Genomic DNA, 16,113 nt, shown 5'->3' on the forward strand with positions numbered 1-16,113 from the left:
AAGGCTGTGTTTCATCTTTAAAAAGCAAGAACACATTGAGGAACAACCCTTAGTACGAAACCCAAAACCCTCACACAATTGTACATGGAAGGATCCCCAGCCCAGGCATGGACATTGGTGGCATATACCCAGTCATTTCCAATAACTCAAGGCCTTCACACATCTCACTTATAGCTATTAAGTGATCCACTTCTTTTCATTGCATGGGTAACTTTCCCAAAGAGTGAGGGTGGGGGGCAGTATCGTGATGCAAGTGTATATCATAAATATGCAACATACCACCCTTTCCCAAATATAATCAGAATTCCTAACATTTACTAGTTCAGATGACAAAGACTGAAGTGTCCTTATGGTTAAAAGAAAAATGAACCAGTAATTCACAGTGGAAAATATAATTTAATACATTATAGTACCTGTATATGCAAACTGAACAAGATCCCACAGTGCACTTGGGTCAATGCCTTCCATTTTTATTTCCTCTTGCTTGGCTTCACAAACATCACTTGTAAACATGGCAGCAAAGTAATCAGAAACAGAACTGAGAACAAGTCTGTAAAAAGAATGAAAGAAAGAAAGAAATCAGACACACACACTTATATATTCATTCATTTTTCTTTTTCACATTAACAAACTATGGCTAAGACCACCCTACATTGTTCACTTTGAAGTGGCTGGAAAATAATCAACTTTTTTCTGGAAAAAATGGGGGTGGATGATAATTTTTCAGTCTTTTGAGGCTTGAAAGTTAACTCAAAACACCCTTCCTGAACCCTACCCTTTACTTACCAGGTAGGGATGTACACGAACCGATCTGCTGGCCATGTTAGAGGCCTGTGAACTGGTTCACAAGTGGCCCGGTCTGGCGGATCGACGCCGGGGGGGTTGCTTTAAGGGTGGGGAGTTGTATTTACCCCTCCTGCCGCTTTTACCCTTCCGGTGCTCCATTTTTTAGTGACATTTTCAGCGCGGCAGCATTCCTCCCTGCTGCCCCTGCCCCCTTGTTAACTGCAAAAAGCGGAAGTAACTTGAGCGCATATGCCTGCTGCTGACGTGCGTGCCGCACAGCATGTGTGATGCACCACGCAGCATGGGTGTTCTGTGGGTGGGGGAATCCTGTGGTTTCCTCATAGTCATGGACAGACCACTACCTGGTTAAGGTTGGTTTCACAGCCACAACCCTGCCCTGCAGGGATGGAGGACCTATTAAGATGGTCTACCCGAGATGGCTGCTAGATAAAGTGGGATTCCAAAAAATCTTGGAGGGTTTGAATGTTGCTCCTGCCAATGATTTTTTTGATGTCCTGGTGGGAACTTGGAACAGGGAACTCACCAGGGCTGTAGACACGATTGCTCCTAAGTGTCCCTTCCAACCTGCTTTAAAAGTGACCTCTTGGTACATAGAGGAGTTTCAGGGTCTGAAGCAGCAAGGTAGGCAAATGGAACACGTGGAGGAGCTTGGCAGGACACAGCATGGAGCCCATTTGAAGGTTTACACGGAGGCAGTGCATGCAGCAAAACAACAACAGCAACAATTCTGCACCCATTGCCTCTGCAGGTTGTCCCGGGTTGTGAAGAGTTTGATTCAGGCTCCTTCCATTTCAAACCAGCCCCCAGAGACTATGTCCTGCTGTGATGCTTTTAATGGGTTCTTTGCGGACAAAATCTCCTGTATTCAGTGCAACTTGGCCTCCACTGTTTCTGCGGAGCCTGTTAAAGTGGTGTCCAGCAATCCCTCTTGCAGTATTAGATTGGATCAGTTTCAATCTGTGATGCCTGAGGACATGGACAAACTGCTTGGGGCGATGTGGCCTTCCACTTGTTCTTTGGACCCTTGTCTGAGTTGGCTGCTTCTGTCTAGCAGGGAAATTGTTGGAGATGGCCTAGTTAATATCATTAACTCATCTCTGAGGGAGGGTGGGATGCCTCCTTGTTTGAAGGAGGCAACAATTAGACCGCTTCTTGAGAAGCCTCCCTTTGATCCCTCAGTTTTGGACAGTTATAGGCCAGTCCCCAACTTCCCATGGTTGGGCAAGGTGATTGAAAGAGTGGTGGCTAAACAGTTCCAGGTGGTTTTGGAGAAAACTAAATCTAGACCCATTTCAAACTGGCTTTAGAGCTGGCTATGGAGTTGAGACAGCCTTGGTTGGCCTGATGGATTACCTTTACCAGAGAATTGACAGAGAGAGTGTGTTGGTTCTTTTGGATTTCTTGGCAGCATTCGATACCAACCAGAAGGATATCAACTATGGTATCCTTCTGGATTGCATGGGGAATTGGGGATAGGAGGCACAGCTCGCAGTAGTTCCGTTCCAGTCTCTCAGGTAGATTCCAGATGGTGCTTGGTGATGGTTGCTCTTTGAAATGGGAGATATTATATGGAGTTCCTTGGGGCTCCATTCTGTCACTAATGCTTTTTAACATCTACATGAAACCACTGCGTGAGGTCATCAAGAGATTTGGTGCAGGGTTTTATCAGTATGCTGACGACACACAAATCTATTTCTCATCATCATCATCATCATCTTCATCAACATCATAATCAGCAGCAGCAGCTTGCACTCATTTCCTAAATGCCTGCCTACAGGCAGTAATGGGTTGGATGAGGGATAACAAATTGAAGCTGAATCCAAGCAAGACGGTGGTGCTCATTGTAGGGCATCAAAATTTGAGGAATGAGTTAGAGCTTTCTGTGCTGGATGGGGTTACACTCCCCCAGAAGAAACAGGTACACAGCTTGGGCATGCTCTTGGGTCCAGGTCTCACCCCGGTATCTCAAGAGGAGCCTATGGCCAGGAGCACTTTCCATCAGCTTCGGCTGATTGGACGGCTGTGTCCATTCCTTGAAGAGAATGATCTTAAAACAGTGGTTCATCAACTAGTAACTTCTGGCTTGATTATTGCAATGCACTCTACATGGGGCTGACTTTGTACATAGTTTGGAAACTAGTTAGTTCAAAATGCAGCAGCCAGACTGGTCTCTGGGGTAACCCAAAGAGACCATATTATGCCTGTTTTGAAACAGTTGCATGGGCTGCTGCTATGTTTCCGAGCAAAATACAAAGTGCTGGTTATTACCTTTTAAAGCTCTGAATGGCAAAGGTCTGGGTTACCTCAGATATAGTCTTTTTCTGTATGATCCCCACTGCACGTTAAGGTCATCTGAGGAAAGCCTGTCTACAGTTACCACTGCTATGTCCAGTGGTACCTAAGAACTGGGCCTTCTCTGCAGCTGCTCCTGGGCTCATTGTTTGGGCTCACTGTCGGCCTTCAAGAGAGCCCTGAAAAGTAATTTGTTTGGCCTGGCCTTCCAAAGTTTTTTAGTTGTTCTTAAATATTTTTAAACAGGTTTTAAACTGGTTTTAAATTTGTTTTTATATTATTTTAAGATTATGGTTTTAAATAGTTGTTTGTTTTTGTTTTTGGTTTTTGTATACTGCCTAGAGCATTTGGATGGATAGGGTGGTATAAAAATGCAATAAATAAACAATATTTTCTAATATTTAAAAAGTATCATTTATAATAAATAAATATTTTCTAATATTTATTTTATTTCTATACTGCCTGGTTCCAAAGGCTCTAGGTGGTTAACAAAAATAAACACAAGAAAAACAGAATAAAACAAATAAAGCAATTTAAAACATTCAATAAAATATGCCAATGTTTTACTCAGATTTTTTACAAGTAGCATCAGAGACCAGCATTACCTATTTAAACATGTTGAATTACTACCAGAAGAGTTTTCTCTGGTGTTTTACCAGGTGAAACAAGTGCAAGGTACTCATAATTAATCTTAATTCTAAAAGATGGAATCATACTAAATCAGAGCAGTGGTCCAGCGAGATACAATATTCAAAAGCAAAAATAAGGATGCCTTGGGACTCATTGAATCTGTAATGAACAGTTGCTTTCTGTACCTCAGAGAATTGCAGGTGGTGGTAAATCTTGGCTCTGAGGCATGCTGACCTATTCAGCAGAAAGGTCAGTTATCTCTGAGATGTCATTTTCGTCTATTCAATTCTTGCTATAGACAGGAATAAACTAATGAATTTTGTTTCATCCATGGAGAGTTGCACACTTCATGCAGCCCAAAGAGAATTCATCAATTCAGAGAGAATCCATCTATCACAAATTATTTGGATATAAGCACAAATGGTGTAACTTTTCCCCAAACCAGTATTTAGTTAAACCTTCAGCTTCTGAATGTGCTTCATTCATTCCAAAATTGAACCGATGATTTTGCAGATGCCAGGATGACTGGGAAACTACAAAAATATTCTATGATTAGTTAATATGGAAGCACATTTTTCCTCTGGCTTCTGGTTCAATCTATGTTGAAAAACTCTTGCAATTTCAACAGAGGTACTTCCTTGGTAGTAGGAGTTGCAAATTAAGTCATGAAGGTTCCACATATGCATAATACATTTTGCATTTATTACCAGTATCATAAAACATTGATCATCTAATGTTTCACTGTAGAAATAAAGAATGCTGTGATAATCCACCAGACTTTATTTACAACATGAACAGTATAATTCTCTTCAGTATTATTCCATTGGCGTGGGCAAGAATTCCAGACACTCTTTATGTCCAGTTCTCTCCAGTTTTAGGAAAGAAGTTTATTTGCACATGTTAGTCAATAAAAATAGATGTGGTTGTATACATAAATCTTAGATAACTTCAATTGTTTACAAAGGCTGTAAACAGTAGTGATGAAAACCTTTTTCTCCCTGCACCTTTGCAGAAAGTCTGGAGATGTCCTAAATTGTCATTTTTCACTATAGCTCTTTGAGCTAAATTACATGTAGGTTTATTTTATTTTATTTTATTTATTAATTATTTATTTAACATATTTTTATCCGTCCAAACATTACATCTCTGCTCAGTTTACAACAATGACAACAGAAAAGTTAAAACATTAGTTAAAACAAAATAAATATCAGAAAAAGTTAAAACATTACAACCATTTAAAAGTATAAATCAATATTTTAAAACAATATTGAATTAAAAGCCTGGGTGAACAGATGTATCTTTAAAGACCTTTTAAAAGTTGTCAGAGATGGTGAGGTTCTTATTTCAGCAGGGAACACATTCTAAAGCTTCAGGGCAGCAGCAGAGTAGGCCCGTCCCCAAGTAGCCACCAGACGAGCTGATGGCCACTGCAGATGGACCTCTCCTGATGATCTCAATGGACAGTGGGGTTCATGATGAAGAAGATGTTCTCTTAAATACCCAGGGCCCAAGCCGTTTAGGGCTTTATAGGTGATAACCAAGACCTTGTATTTTGCCTGGAAACCTATCAGCAGCCAATGTAGATCTTTCAATATGGGAGTAACATGGTCTCTCCAAGGTGACCCAGAGACTAACCTGGTTGCCACATTCTGGACCAACTGTAGTTTCCAGACTACATACATGGGCAGCCCCACATAGAGTGCATTGCAGTAATGCAGTCTGGAGGTTACCAGCCTAGGTACCACTGTTCTGAGGTCGTTTATCTCAAGAAACAGATGCAGCTGGCGTATCAGCCAAAGCTGATAGAAGGAACTTCTGACCACTGCCTCAACCTGGGATGTCGGGAAGAGGCTTGGATCCAGAAGCATCCCCCAGACTGTGTACCTGTTCCTTCCAGGGAAGTTTGACCCCACCTGTTAAGGCAGGATGCCTCCTTGTCTTAAGGATGCAATTATTAGACAACTTCTGAAGAAGCCAATCTTTGATCCCTCACAGTTGAGCAACTACAGGCCTGTCTCCAACCTCCCATGGTTGGGCAAGGTGACTGAGAGGGTGGTGGCATCTAAGCTACAGGCTGTATTGGAGGAAGTGGATTATCTGGGCCCATTTCAAACTGGCTTTCAGGTGGGCTATGGGGTTGAGACAACCTTGGTCGGCCTGTTGGATGATCTCCAATTAGGAATTGGTGTGGGGAGTGTGACTCTGTTGATCCTTTTGGATCTCTCGGCAGTTTTCAAAACCAACAACCATGATCTCCTTCTGAGGCACCTGAGAGTGTTGGGAGTGGGAGGCATGGGAGGCATGGTTCCACTCCTACTTCTTGGGTAGGTTCAGATGGTGTCACTTAGAGACTGTTTCTCTTCAAAACAAGAGCTCTGGTAAGGAGTCCCGCAAGGGTGCATACTGTCTCCAATGCTTTGTAACATCTACATGAAATGGTTGGGAGAGATCATCAGGGGATTTGGTGCAGGGTGTTATCAGTATGCTGATGACACCCAAATCTATTTCTCTATGTCAACCTCATTGGGAGAAGCCACAACCTCCCTAAATGCCGGCCTGGAGGTGGTGATGGGCTGGATGAGGGATAACAAACTGAGACTGAATCCAGATTAGACAGAGGTACTTATTGTGCGGGGTTGAAACTCAGGAGATGAGTTTGATCTGCCGGTTCTGGATGGGGTCACACTTCCCCAGAAGGAACAGGTGCTCAATCTGGGGGTGCTTCTGGATCCAAGTCTCTCCCTGGTGTCCCAGGTTGAGGCAGTGGCCAGAGGTGCCTTTTATCTGCTTTGGCTGATATGCCAGTTGTGTCTGTTTCTCGAGATAAATGACCACAGAACAGTGGTACATATGCTGGTAACCTCCAGACTGGATTACTATAATGCACTCTATGAAGGGCTGCCTTTGTATGTAGTCTTGAAACTACAGCTGGTTCAGAATGTGGCAGCCAGGTTGGTCTCTGGGTCATCTCGGAGAGACCATCTTACTCCCCTAATGGAAGAGCTACACTGGCTGCCAATATGTTTCCAGGCAAAATACAAGGTCTTTGTTATAACCTATAAAGCCCTAAACAGCTTGGGCCATGGCTATTTAAGAGAACATCTTCTTCATCATGACCCCCACCGCCCATTGAGATAATCAGGAGAGGTCTGTCTGCAGTTGCCACCTGTTCATCTGGTGGCTACTCGGGGACAGGACTTCTCCATTGCTGCCCCGATGCTTTGGAATGCACTCCCTGAAGAAATAAGAACCTCCCCATCTCTTGACAATTTTTAAAAAATCTTTAAAGACACATTTGTTCACCCAGGCTTTTAATTAAATATCATTTTAATAGTTCTAACTTTGTTTTAAAATATTGTTTTAAGGTTTTAAATTGTAGTAATGTTTTAACCTTTTGCTGTCATTTATTTTAACCAATGTTTTAATTTCTTTGTTGACATTTACCTGTTTTAACTAATGTTTTAACTTTTCTGTTTTTGTTGTAAACTGCCCAGAGACGTAAGTTGTGGGCAGTATAAAAATATGTTAATTAATTAATTAATTTATTAATTAAAGGGGAAAGGGAAGGAGATTGGGATTCTTTCTCAAGACAATCCTCTAAATATCACTATTCTCAAGTCCATCTAAATATCTACCTGCCAGCTTACAATGCTACATATAGGTTCTGTGGTAGATATTGTAAACAAGATGTATCTCTAAAGGTACATAGATTCCCTTCTCAGTAATGGTTTGGACACAGACATAAATAATAATACATCTGGCAAATGTAAGAAATACAACTGTATTCCAAAAACAAAGCTATAATGCAGGCATCGCCAAACTGTGGCCCTCCAGATGTTGCTGAACTACAATTCCCATCACCCCCAGCTACAATGTATTGTGGCTGGGATGATGGGAATTGTAGTTCAGCAACATCTGGAGGGCCGCAGTTTGGGGATGCCTGCTATAATGCAAACAAGCATCATACATTCAAAGGGGCAATAAAACCATGAACAACTGAACCAGCTGTACCAAGGGGGTAAACAAGACAACAAAACAATAAACATTCCAAAGCTGTATCTTGCTGGTCAATTATCCTAGAGTTCATTAAAAATTCAATCAGTAGTAGAGAGAGGATACCAGCAGCCCCTATTCAGCCCTCCGCTGCCATCCCCTGCCAACCTACGACCCTGCATCTGATATCAGACACAGGGAGCGTGGCCCCATTAGCAAATGCCCCCCCCCATTTGTGAGTATATAGCCAGCGCCATGTTTGTAGCGCAGCCAGGATCACCCCCTGTCCCTGCTTTCAAAAGCTGAGAGACACGTTCTTCCAGGCTGGGAACATAGCAAGGAAGAAAGGTGGAACCATTTGAGTGATCAAGACACTCTCAGACAGTTGAAATGAAAGAACGGGACAAATGAAAGTTACAAGCAGGGATGTGTCAGGATGTAAGAGTAAAGAGATAAGGCAAGTAAAGCTGAGGAGGCTTTTGTATAACAGGAAGTTTGTGCCAGATTAATTCCCGTAAATATGAATCCCTTAAATTATTAAAAATTATAAATGTTCACATGTTGAAATCTAAACAAATACATAAATACATACTGATTTTTTCACATTTTAAATAATTCTTATTATGTCTTCTCAACACCCCAAAAGAAATTAATGGAGATACTTAACAGATGAAGATACTTCATAGAAGATACTTAATAGATGAGAGACATTCATTCTTCAAGGAAAGTATAGTTTAAAGACTGTTGGCTACTTTGTGGGCTGTATTTCTTTTTTCTTTTTGTTAAAAAAAAGGGCATCCTTTGATCTTGCTCTGTTCATCTGGGCCAAGGAACAATATCCGACAAGGACATACTGTCAAGCAGCTTTCTGTTCATGTTACTTTGCTGATTTATTTAAGACAATTGATGATGGGTACAGCATATGTATTTGCCAGGTTGAGATGATGTAATAAAGTGCTCAGTGGATAGACAGAGATGGAGATTCCTTTCTCTCCAGTACAATTTTTATTTCAAGTTTTAATGGGAATATTTGTAGGCATGTGTGTCTGTACTGAATTTTATTTTATACCTGCTTCAATTCAACAGCATATCCAAATCCTTTTGAAACAGAAAAGAATTGCTCTAACACATACAAGCCTGACCGTGAAATAAAAGCTGATTTTTTGTTTTGTAGTTAACAGTACAGACATGCTTGTATATTATTTCTGACTTCTAATCTATCAGTAGTCAACAGCCAGCTGTGTTCTATCAGGAATTACTGGCATGTACACTACACTATGCTGTGCACATGCACACGTGTGCGCACACACACACACACACACACACACACACACACCCCTCTACTCTACTTCTTTCTCATATTAAATTTTCAGGCTGTGAGATAGCTTGTAAATATGAACAGAAAAATAGGGTAGACATTCATCATCTGGCAGGTATAGAATAAAAACTAGTTACTGCACCAGAAGCTCTTAAAGCACTTCCAGAACTATTTATTTATTATTTATTAAGTACATTTATATACTACCCCATTAAAAAGTACCTGGGAGGTTAACAATATAAAACTATTAAAACATTAACATAATTAAAACAATTTAAAATACAATAAAAACTCTAGAACCAAAGCTTAAAAATTGTAAACTAGAAGCCTGTCTAAACAGGTATGTTTTTAGGTCCTTCTTAAAAACATTCAGAGTCTAGAAGGCGAAAATCTAATTCATTAGGAAGCATGTTCCAAAGTCTTGGGGCAACTCTAGAAAAGGCCTGGTTTCGAGTCACCACTAACCAAGCCAGTGGCAACTGCAACCAGACCTCCCCAGATTATCTTAACCAGCGGTGGTGTTGATGAAGAAGGTGGAGCTCTCTTAAATACCTTGGACCCAAGCCATTTAGGGCTTTATAGGTAATAACCAGCACTTTGTATTTGTATTTTGCCTGGAAACTTATTGGCAGCCAATGTAGTTCTTTTAAAATGGGTGTAATATGATCTCTTTGGGCAACCCAAAGTAGCCACTCTTGAAACACTCCCTTAACCTCATTTTCCTGATTGATACCAGGCTATGGGAAGCCCGGGGAGAGGAGGGGGATCTCTATGATGCACCATACACTCGTGCGGTGCATCACGGTATTTATGGTGGCCAGAGCAACACATCCTGGCCCTTCCCGCTGCCTCGGTGTGGAGGGAATTGTCTGGGCGCATGGAAAGCACACCCAGCAATGCCACACCCATCTGCGAGGAAGGTAAGTATAACCCACCTTCCCCACTTTGGGGTATGAAGTCCTCTAAATGCTTTCAAGGATCCAAGTAAAGGAAGGGTGCAAGTGTCTATGCAAAGCAGATTTATGAAGTGGGGGGTGGGATTTTTTGTCTGCTTCTCAGAAATTTGACACTGAAATGGGGGTGGTACTAAGCCACCTAATGGCATAGTGGTGAAATGTCTTGACTAGCAAGCCAGAGGTTGCCAGTTCAAATCCCCACTGGTATGTTTTCCAGACTATGGGAAACACCTATATCAGGCAGCAGCAATACAGGAAGATGCTGAAAGGCATCATCTCATACTGTGTGGGAGATGGCAATGGTAACCCCCTCCTGTCTTCTACCAAAGACAACCACAGGGTTCTATGGTTGCCAGGAGTCGACACCGACTTGATGGCACACTTTACTTTACCAAGCCCTAGCCCCCATTAACCATCCACACTAATAAGGGTCTACCATGCTTAAGTTTCATCCCATTCCAACTTAGAATAATATATTATTCTAATATAGTAGATCACATTTTGATGGTTTACCATTATTTCCTAGTGGCCATTATATCCTATAGAAAAATGTATCAACTTGATAATGTTACATTGGCCATTTTGATCCAGGCTGGTGTTAATATAGGTTGAATAATAACTTGCATAGGACTGGAATTGGATCCTATAATTTTGATCCATGCACAGTCCTAATTTTTCTTAATTAATATAAGCATCTTGATCCATGTTTCCTCTGGTATATATGTCCCTAGCTGGACCAAAGCATCTTATATGTGTGACACTGATTCTTCAAAGATGTTAAAATCTGGTATATCAGACAATACATCCTGTTTCCCTCTTGTGCCAATAATTCTGCCAAAGGTATTAAAGGTCTAAGTCAAATAACCTTCAGATCCTGACATATAATATCCAGCCTGGAGATACTAATATGATATGGGATTCATGGCAGATAAGATAATAAAATATTGGGAGGGGGGGTTAAATCTGCAGGCCTAGAAAATGGGACTACACCATGCCCTTAATTCTCAACAAATTAACATTTCTTCCATACAGATTCTGATCTGATCACTATATACTACAGGAAGCACTTAAGTCAGACCCAGATGCAGTTTTACTTTTAAACTAGCTGCATGGATTCTGTACTAACTATAATTTGCTTACATTGTACAGGTTTTAACAGATTCTCAGACATGATTATTTTGGTACTATGAACTTTCAACATCCCATTGTATTTTTTTCTAAAATATAACTAGCACAGATGTAAATACTGATAGTGGTATCAATTTGCAGTTAATATTTTCTGTTACATGGTAGGTACTCTTTTAGGGATGTGAACAAGCTGGTTTGATGCCTCCTCTTGGAAGCGTCAAACTAGCTCAGGCACTGGCATTTGAACCGGCTTGGTGAGGTGGGGAGTGGTTTCCTTAAAAAGCAAGTAAGCAGCTCCTTATCTATTCATTCTGCCCTGCTGCTGTTCTGGTGGAGGCACCCACACTCCAAAATGCCATGCATGGCATCGGTGCTGTTTCCAGCAGACTCCATGCAGCACTGGCACATGGAGACTGCAGGGAAGAGTGCTGCAGCCTCACATGGCATTTTGGAGAATGGGTGTAACCACTGGAACAGGGGCGGGGACAAGCAGATAAAAAGCAGGTAAGGAACTTTTTAAGGGAACTGCTCCCTGCCCCACCACTGGATACCCCAAGCCATTCATGCATATCCCTGTACTCTTTGAGATGAGATGTCAGTTGAGCCATTTGGAATTTTATATCATCATATATGTATATGATGAAGAGGAAATTGTTTCTTTGAAAAAACAGGAACAAAGTTTATAATGGCATTTCTGCAAAAATGAGGTATAAAATATTATTTACTAAGATGATTGTGGGTAGACTAATTTTAACACTCTTTGCTGCATATGTTTGTTTGTTTTTAAATACTTTCTTATGCTACATTCCAGTTATTTTCACAGCTGGTGATTCTGCATTATGCTAAACTGCATGCCATACAAAAGTCTGATGTTCTAATGCTGTACACATGCACCAAAGGGAGCATGCATGCAGCTGTTGCGTTCTAGAATAAAGCAAAACAGACTATCTTGCAGAGGGGGCCTGTGTGACCTTCAGGGACATATTTTTGGATGGCAGAGAAGGTTTCAGATGGATGGGAAGATGAGAGAAAACAGCTTTCGCTCCACAGTGGTGCAAGTGACTGCACTGTTTTACTCTGGAATACAGCAGTTGCACGCGTGCTTGCTCTACTATACAAGCACAGCATTAGTCAGGATGTAAGCTGTCTTTTTGAACAACTTTAACATTAGGAGAAAGTGTGAGAGAAGAAGCACAAACACTTTTCATCTCTTCTCCCTACATTTGCATGTTTTGCCTGAAGGGAGAAGGCAATGCATATATCCTTAGCAGGGAGATGCCCTTCCCTGCCCATACTGGCAAACAAACATCTTGCTTCAAACAAGAACTGGAAGTTTGCAGAAAGAAAGTGCAAGTCATTCAAACTTACTTTCTGACCACTTCTTTAGAATCCCAGAAACAACTCTGTATCTCATGCAGCTACTGTACTTGCTCTTGGGAAACCGTTTTGAGATGGTTGGTAAGTAACACAGATTACCTCGAGTATTTCACCAGTTCAGGAATTCTTGAGGTTATTATTTCCAAATGCTCAAGTCATGGGATAATAATAGAAGTAATAAATATTGGAATAGAATGAATAAATCTGTTGTATTGATCTTCTTATCTTCACTTTACTGATGCTATCAGAAAAGTAATTATAGGGGTGAGTTTTTTGTATTTATCTTGCAAAAAACAAAGGCAAGAAACCTACTTTAAAAACTGGATTTCTGAATTGAAATGTTCACTAATAGCTGAACCTTTCACCTTTCACCAGAATAACGGTATTATGCAATCCTGGTACCATTTTCTTCAGCTTTAGCATACAAGCAAGTTTTAATGGTTATATCATTCACTTTTCATTTAAGTATCAGAGCAATGTTCTGTGGACACAAAGCACAAATGCTGTGTTTTATCACCTACCTATGTGCAGGTATCTTACGGTTCCCAGCAATCAGGATAACATCACAGAGTTGCTGCTGTTTCAGGTAGCTTTCCATCTTCCTGAAGGTTTGTTCAGCATGATGTACAGCTTGATAGAATTCCTCAGAACTACTAGAGTCCATGTCACATTGAGGTGTTACGGGATGGCTAGCCGCTGATAACCTATACACCACCCCCACAAAAAAGGGAAAAAAATTAGCTATGGTGATGTGCATCTAGGAGTGGTGGTTTTATCAGAGACATTCGAAGATGATTTTTAAAAACTTGATATGTTTTTTCCTGTTTTCACTACTTATAATCCCAATGCAGCAAAATCTCTTTGGCCTTTTACATCATGTACTAAAAAACTGGGATGATACCACTGAGAAATACCTGAACCTTTACACAAAATTACTGTACTTAAAACATGAAAGAATCATAGAATTCAAGTGCAAAGATTATATTGAGTTTAGTTCCCATGTCATTGCAAATTAAATGCAAAATGTCAACAATCTATGACCTTACACATGCAAAAAGGGGTTTCATTATGCATGTTCCTAGCTCAGTGGAAAATAATGTGCACAGACAGGTGCTGCATGAAATGATGCCCAGCCTTATCCCGATCCAGCAGGCAAAACTGTGCATAAGTAGACATGAAAAACAAGCTGGAATTTCAATGATTGGGATATGGGGGTCGGGGAGATACATTCAATCTCTCCCCTGCCCCCAACCTACACACACACACAAACACACACAGAGAGAAATAGCTGATTGGTGCAATTCCAGTTTATTTTTTATATGTGTTGTACTGTTCTATAAGGCCTAGTGTCTCCATGTTAGTATCTATAGCTATATTCAGAAATTGGCAATTATGGTAGTGAAAGAAACCTTTACAAGAAATTACCTAGTATAATAGTTAAATGAACTGTGGTTGTTATATTCCATACGCTTGCTGCTCAAACCCCCAAAATCAGAATTCAATTTAATGGCTTTTGCAGCTCCAAATAGGGATGTGCACTGAACCGGGCAGGCCGCTGTTGCCCTTACCCTTCCCTCCACTTCCCCACCGCCTGCGCTCAGTTTCCTCAAAGTCCATTGGGGCAGCAGCGGCCTGCCGCTCTGTTGCCCCCTTTACCGGATGTAACAACAAGTACTCAACACGCCTGCACGTATTGGCACATGTGCATGTCACGCACATGTGCCCGATGCATGCAGGCACATTGAGTACTTGTGGTTACATCCGGTAAAGGGCAGCGGGGCAGCAGGGAGTTATGCTACTGCCCTGGTGGACTTTGTGGAAACCAAGCGCCAGTGGGGGGAAATTGGAGGGAGGGGTAAGGGCACCCTCCCCTGCCTTTAATGGCCGACACCCCAGGCCTTCGAACCAGCCAGTGTTCGAACCTGTTAGGAGGCCCATAATAGGTCCTCCGAACAGGTTTGTGCACATCCCTAGTTCCAGATTCTGCTTTGCCATATCATCTACTGTATGACAAAAGCATGTTACTTCCTATTTATCAAATATTTTTATTTATTTTAATCAAGAAGTATCCATGAAGTAGTCCAGGAAGAATTAGAAACACCTGTTTTAGGCTAAGGCTAGCATCATGACTAAATTTACTGATGAAATCCCTTTCAAATTAAAAGGAAAAATTAGGTACGCCTAGTTTAATTTAAAAGGCCTTCAGAGAAGTGTTAGTTCCACCTCTCAGTTCCACCTCTCAGGGATACCTTGTAAAGGGGCATTAAAAGGGGGGCTTAGACAAATTTATGGAGGGCAGGTATATCAATGGCTACTACTCTGGTAGCTATAGGTCACCTTCAGTCTCAGAGGCAAGATGCCTCTAAATACCAGTTGCAGGGGAGCAACAGCAAGAGAGAGGACATGCCCTCACCTCCTACTTGTGGGATTCCCAGAGGCATCTGGTGGGCCACTGTGTTAAATAGGATGTTGGATTAAATAGGCTTTGGGCCTGATTCAGTAGGGCTGTTCTTACGTTCTGTTGTGGCAGAATTCCAACAATTCCCCCAAATAAGCCAAACATATAACAGCTTTCTTGGATTCAGCATGTATGCTTCACTTACACACTTCTCTTATGCAAATTCAAAAACATTAATCAAATCAACGGACCCTATGACATTAAACAAGGTTGTTTTCATTTAGAGGATGTTGTCTCCAATCATTTCCACCACTTAGCAGCAACTATGAGATATGCAAGTTTCTTAGGCTGCATACATGCTTAGCTGGTAGTAAGTTCCATTGAACCCAATGCAACTTACTTCTGAATAGACATGCATAAAATGTGGTGTAAATTGCTTCAATGTTTACCTTTTATGGTTACATGAAACATTTTATAGATCTCTTTGCCCTGAATCAAATAAGAATATCTGCATGCAGATGTATCGCTTGCTGGATCAGGAACCACATGTGCAAACTGGGCAACACTCAGGTATAGATGGAAATCTGACCTGCATTGCTTTCAAGTATTTAGGCACAATTAGCAGTGTATATTTGACATCATACTTTAAAATATATGCCATCAATTTAAATAGCCTGTATCCTATCTAAGTTTTATTAATGGTTAACCATCATTCCAAACATTGCCCTTGTGTTAGTAAGTTGCGTGTGCACAATGATCTTCCCTGTACCCTCATCTTGATGTCCCCCATATATGTCCCTGAGGGTTGGGGACATATATAGGGGTGCAGCAGAGGGAAGGGGGAGATCAGGAAAAATCATTGCATGCTGCCAACATTCTAAGTCAAGGTCAATATTAGTTGGGAAGACACTCAATGTTAAGTACTCTTAAAATTCTTAGGCATTAGAAACTGAGAAGCAATATGCTAAAGCACTGATATTCTCTTTAAGAACTTGAGATATTTTCAAAGTTTCAATTTAGTTAAATATCCATTTTTAGCCTACTTTCCAGTAGACTTATGAGATCACCCGGCATTCTCTATGTGTGTCTATGTCCCCCCCCCCGCCCCATCAACTTCACAACATCTGGACCAATATGAACCAAATCAGGTACAGTTGTAGGGACACATAGGGACACCTCAACGGCATAGTTTGTGCTTATATCATACACCCCAA

General features: G+C 41.1%; 1 protein-coding gene across 3 annotated transcripts in view; it reads right to left on the reverse strand.

Annotated features, from left to right (window-relative positions):
- Positions 1 to 16,113, reverse strand: part of KLHL1 (kelch like family member 1) — a 284,280-nt gene that overhangs the window by 218,732 nt on the left and 49,435 nt on the right. For all 3 annotated transcript variants that reach the window (XM_053312232.1, XM_053312230.1, XM_053312229.1), the window contains exons 2-3: positions 13,023 to 13,205; positions 414 to 550 (exon numbers count right to left, since the gene is read on the reverse strand). In XM_053312232.1, coding sequence (XP_053168207.1) covers positions 414 to 550; positions 13,023 to 13,205 — 320 coding nt within the window. The remainder of the gene's footprint in view (positions 1 to 413; positions 551 to 13,022; positions 13,206 to 16,113) is intronic.

The sequence above is a fragment of the Hemicordylus capensis genome, chromosome 3 (assembly GCF_027244095.1).
Source record: "Hemicordylus capensis ecotype Gifberg chromosome 3, rHemCap1.1.pri, whole genome shotgun sequence".
NCBI lineage: Eukaryota > Metazoa > Chordata > Lepidosauria > Squamata > Cordylidae > Hemicordylus > Hemicordylus capensis.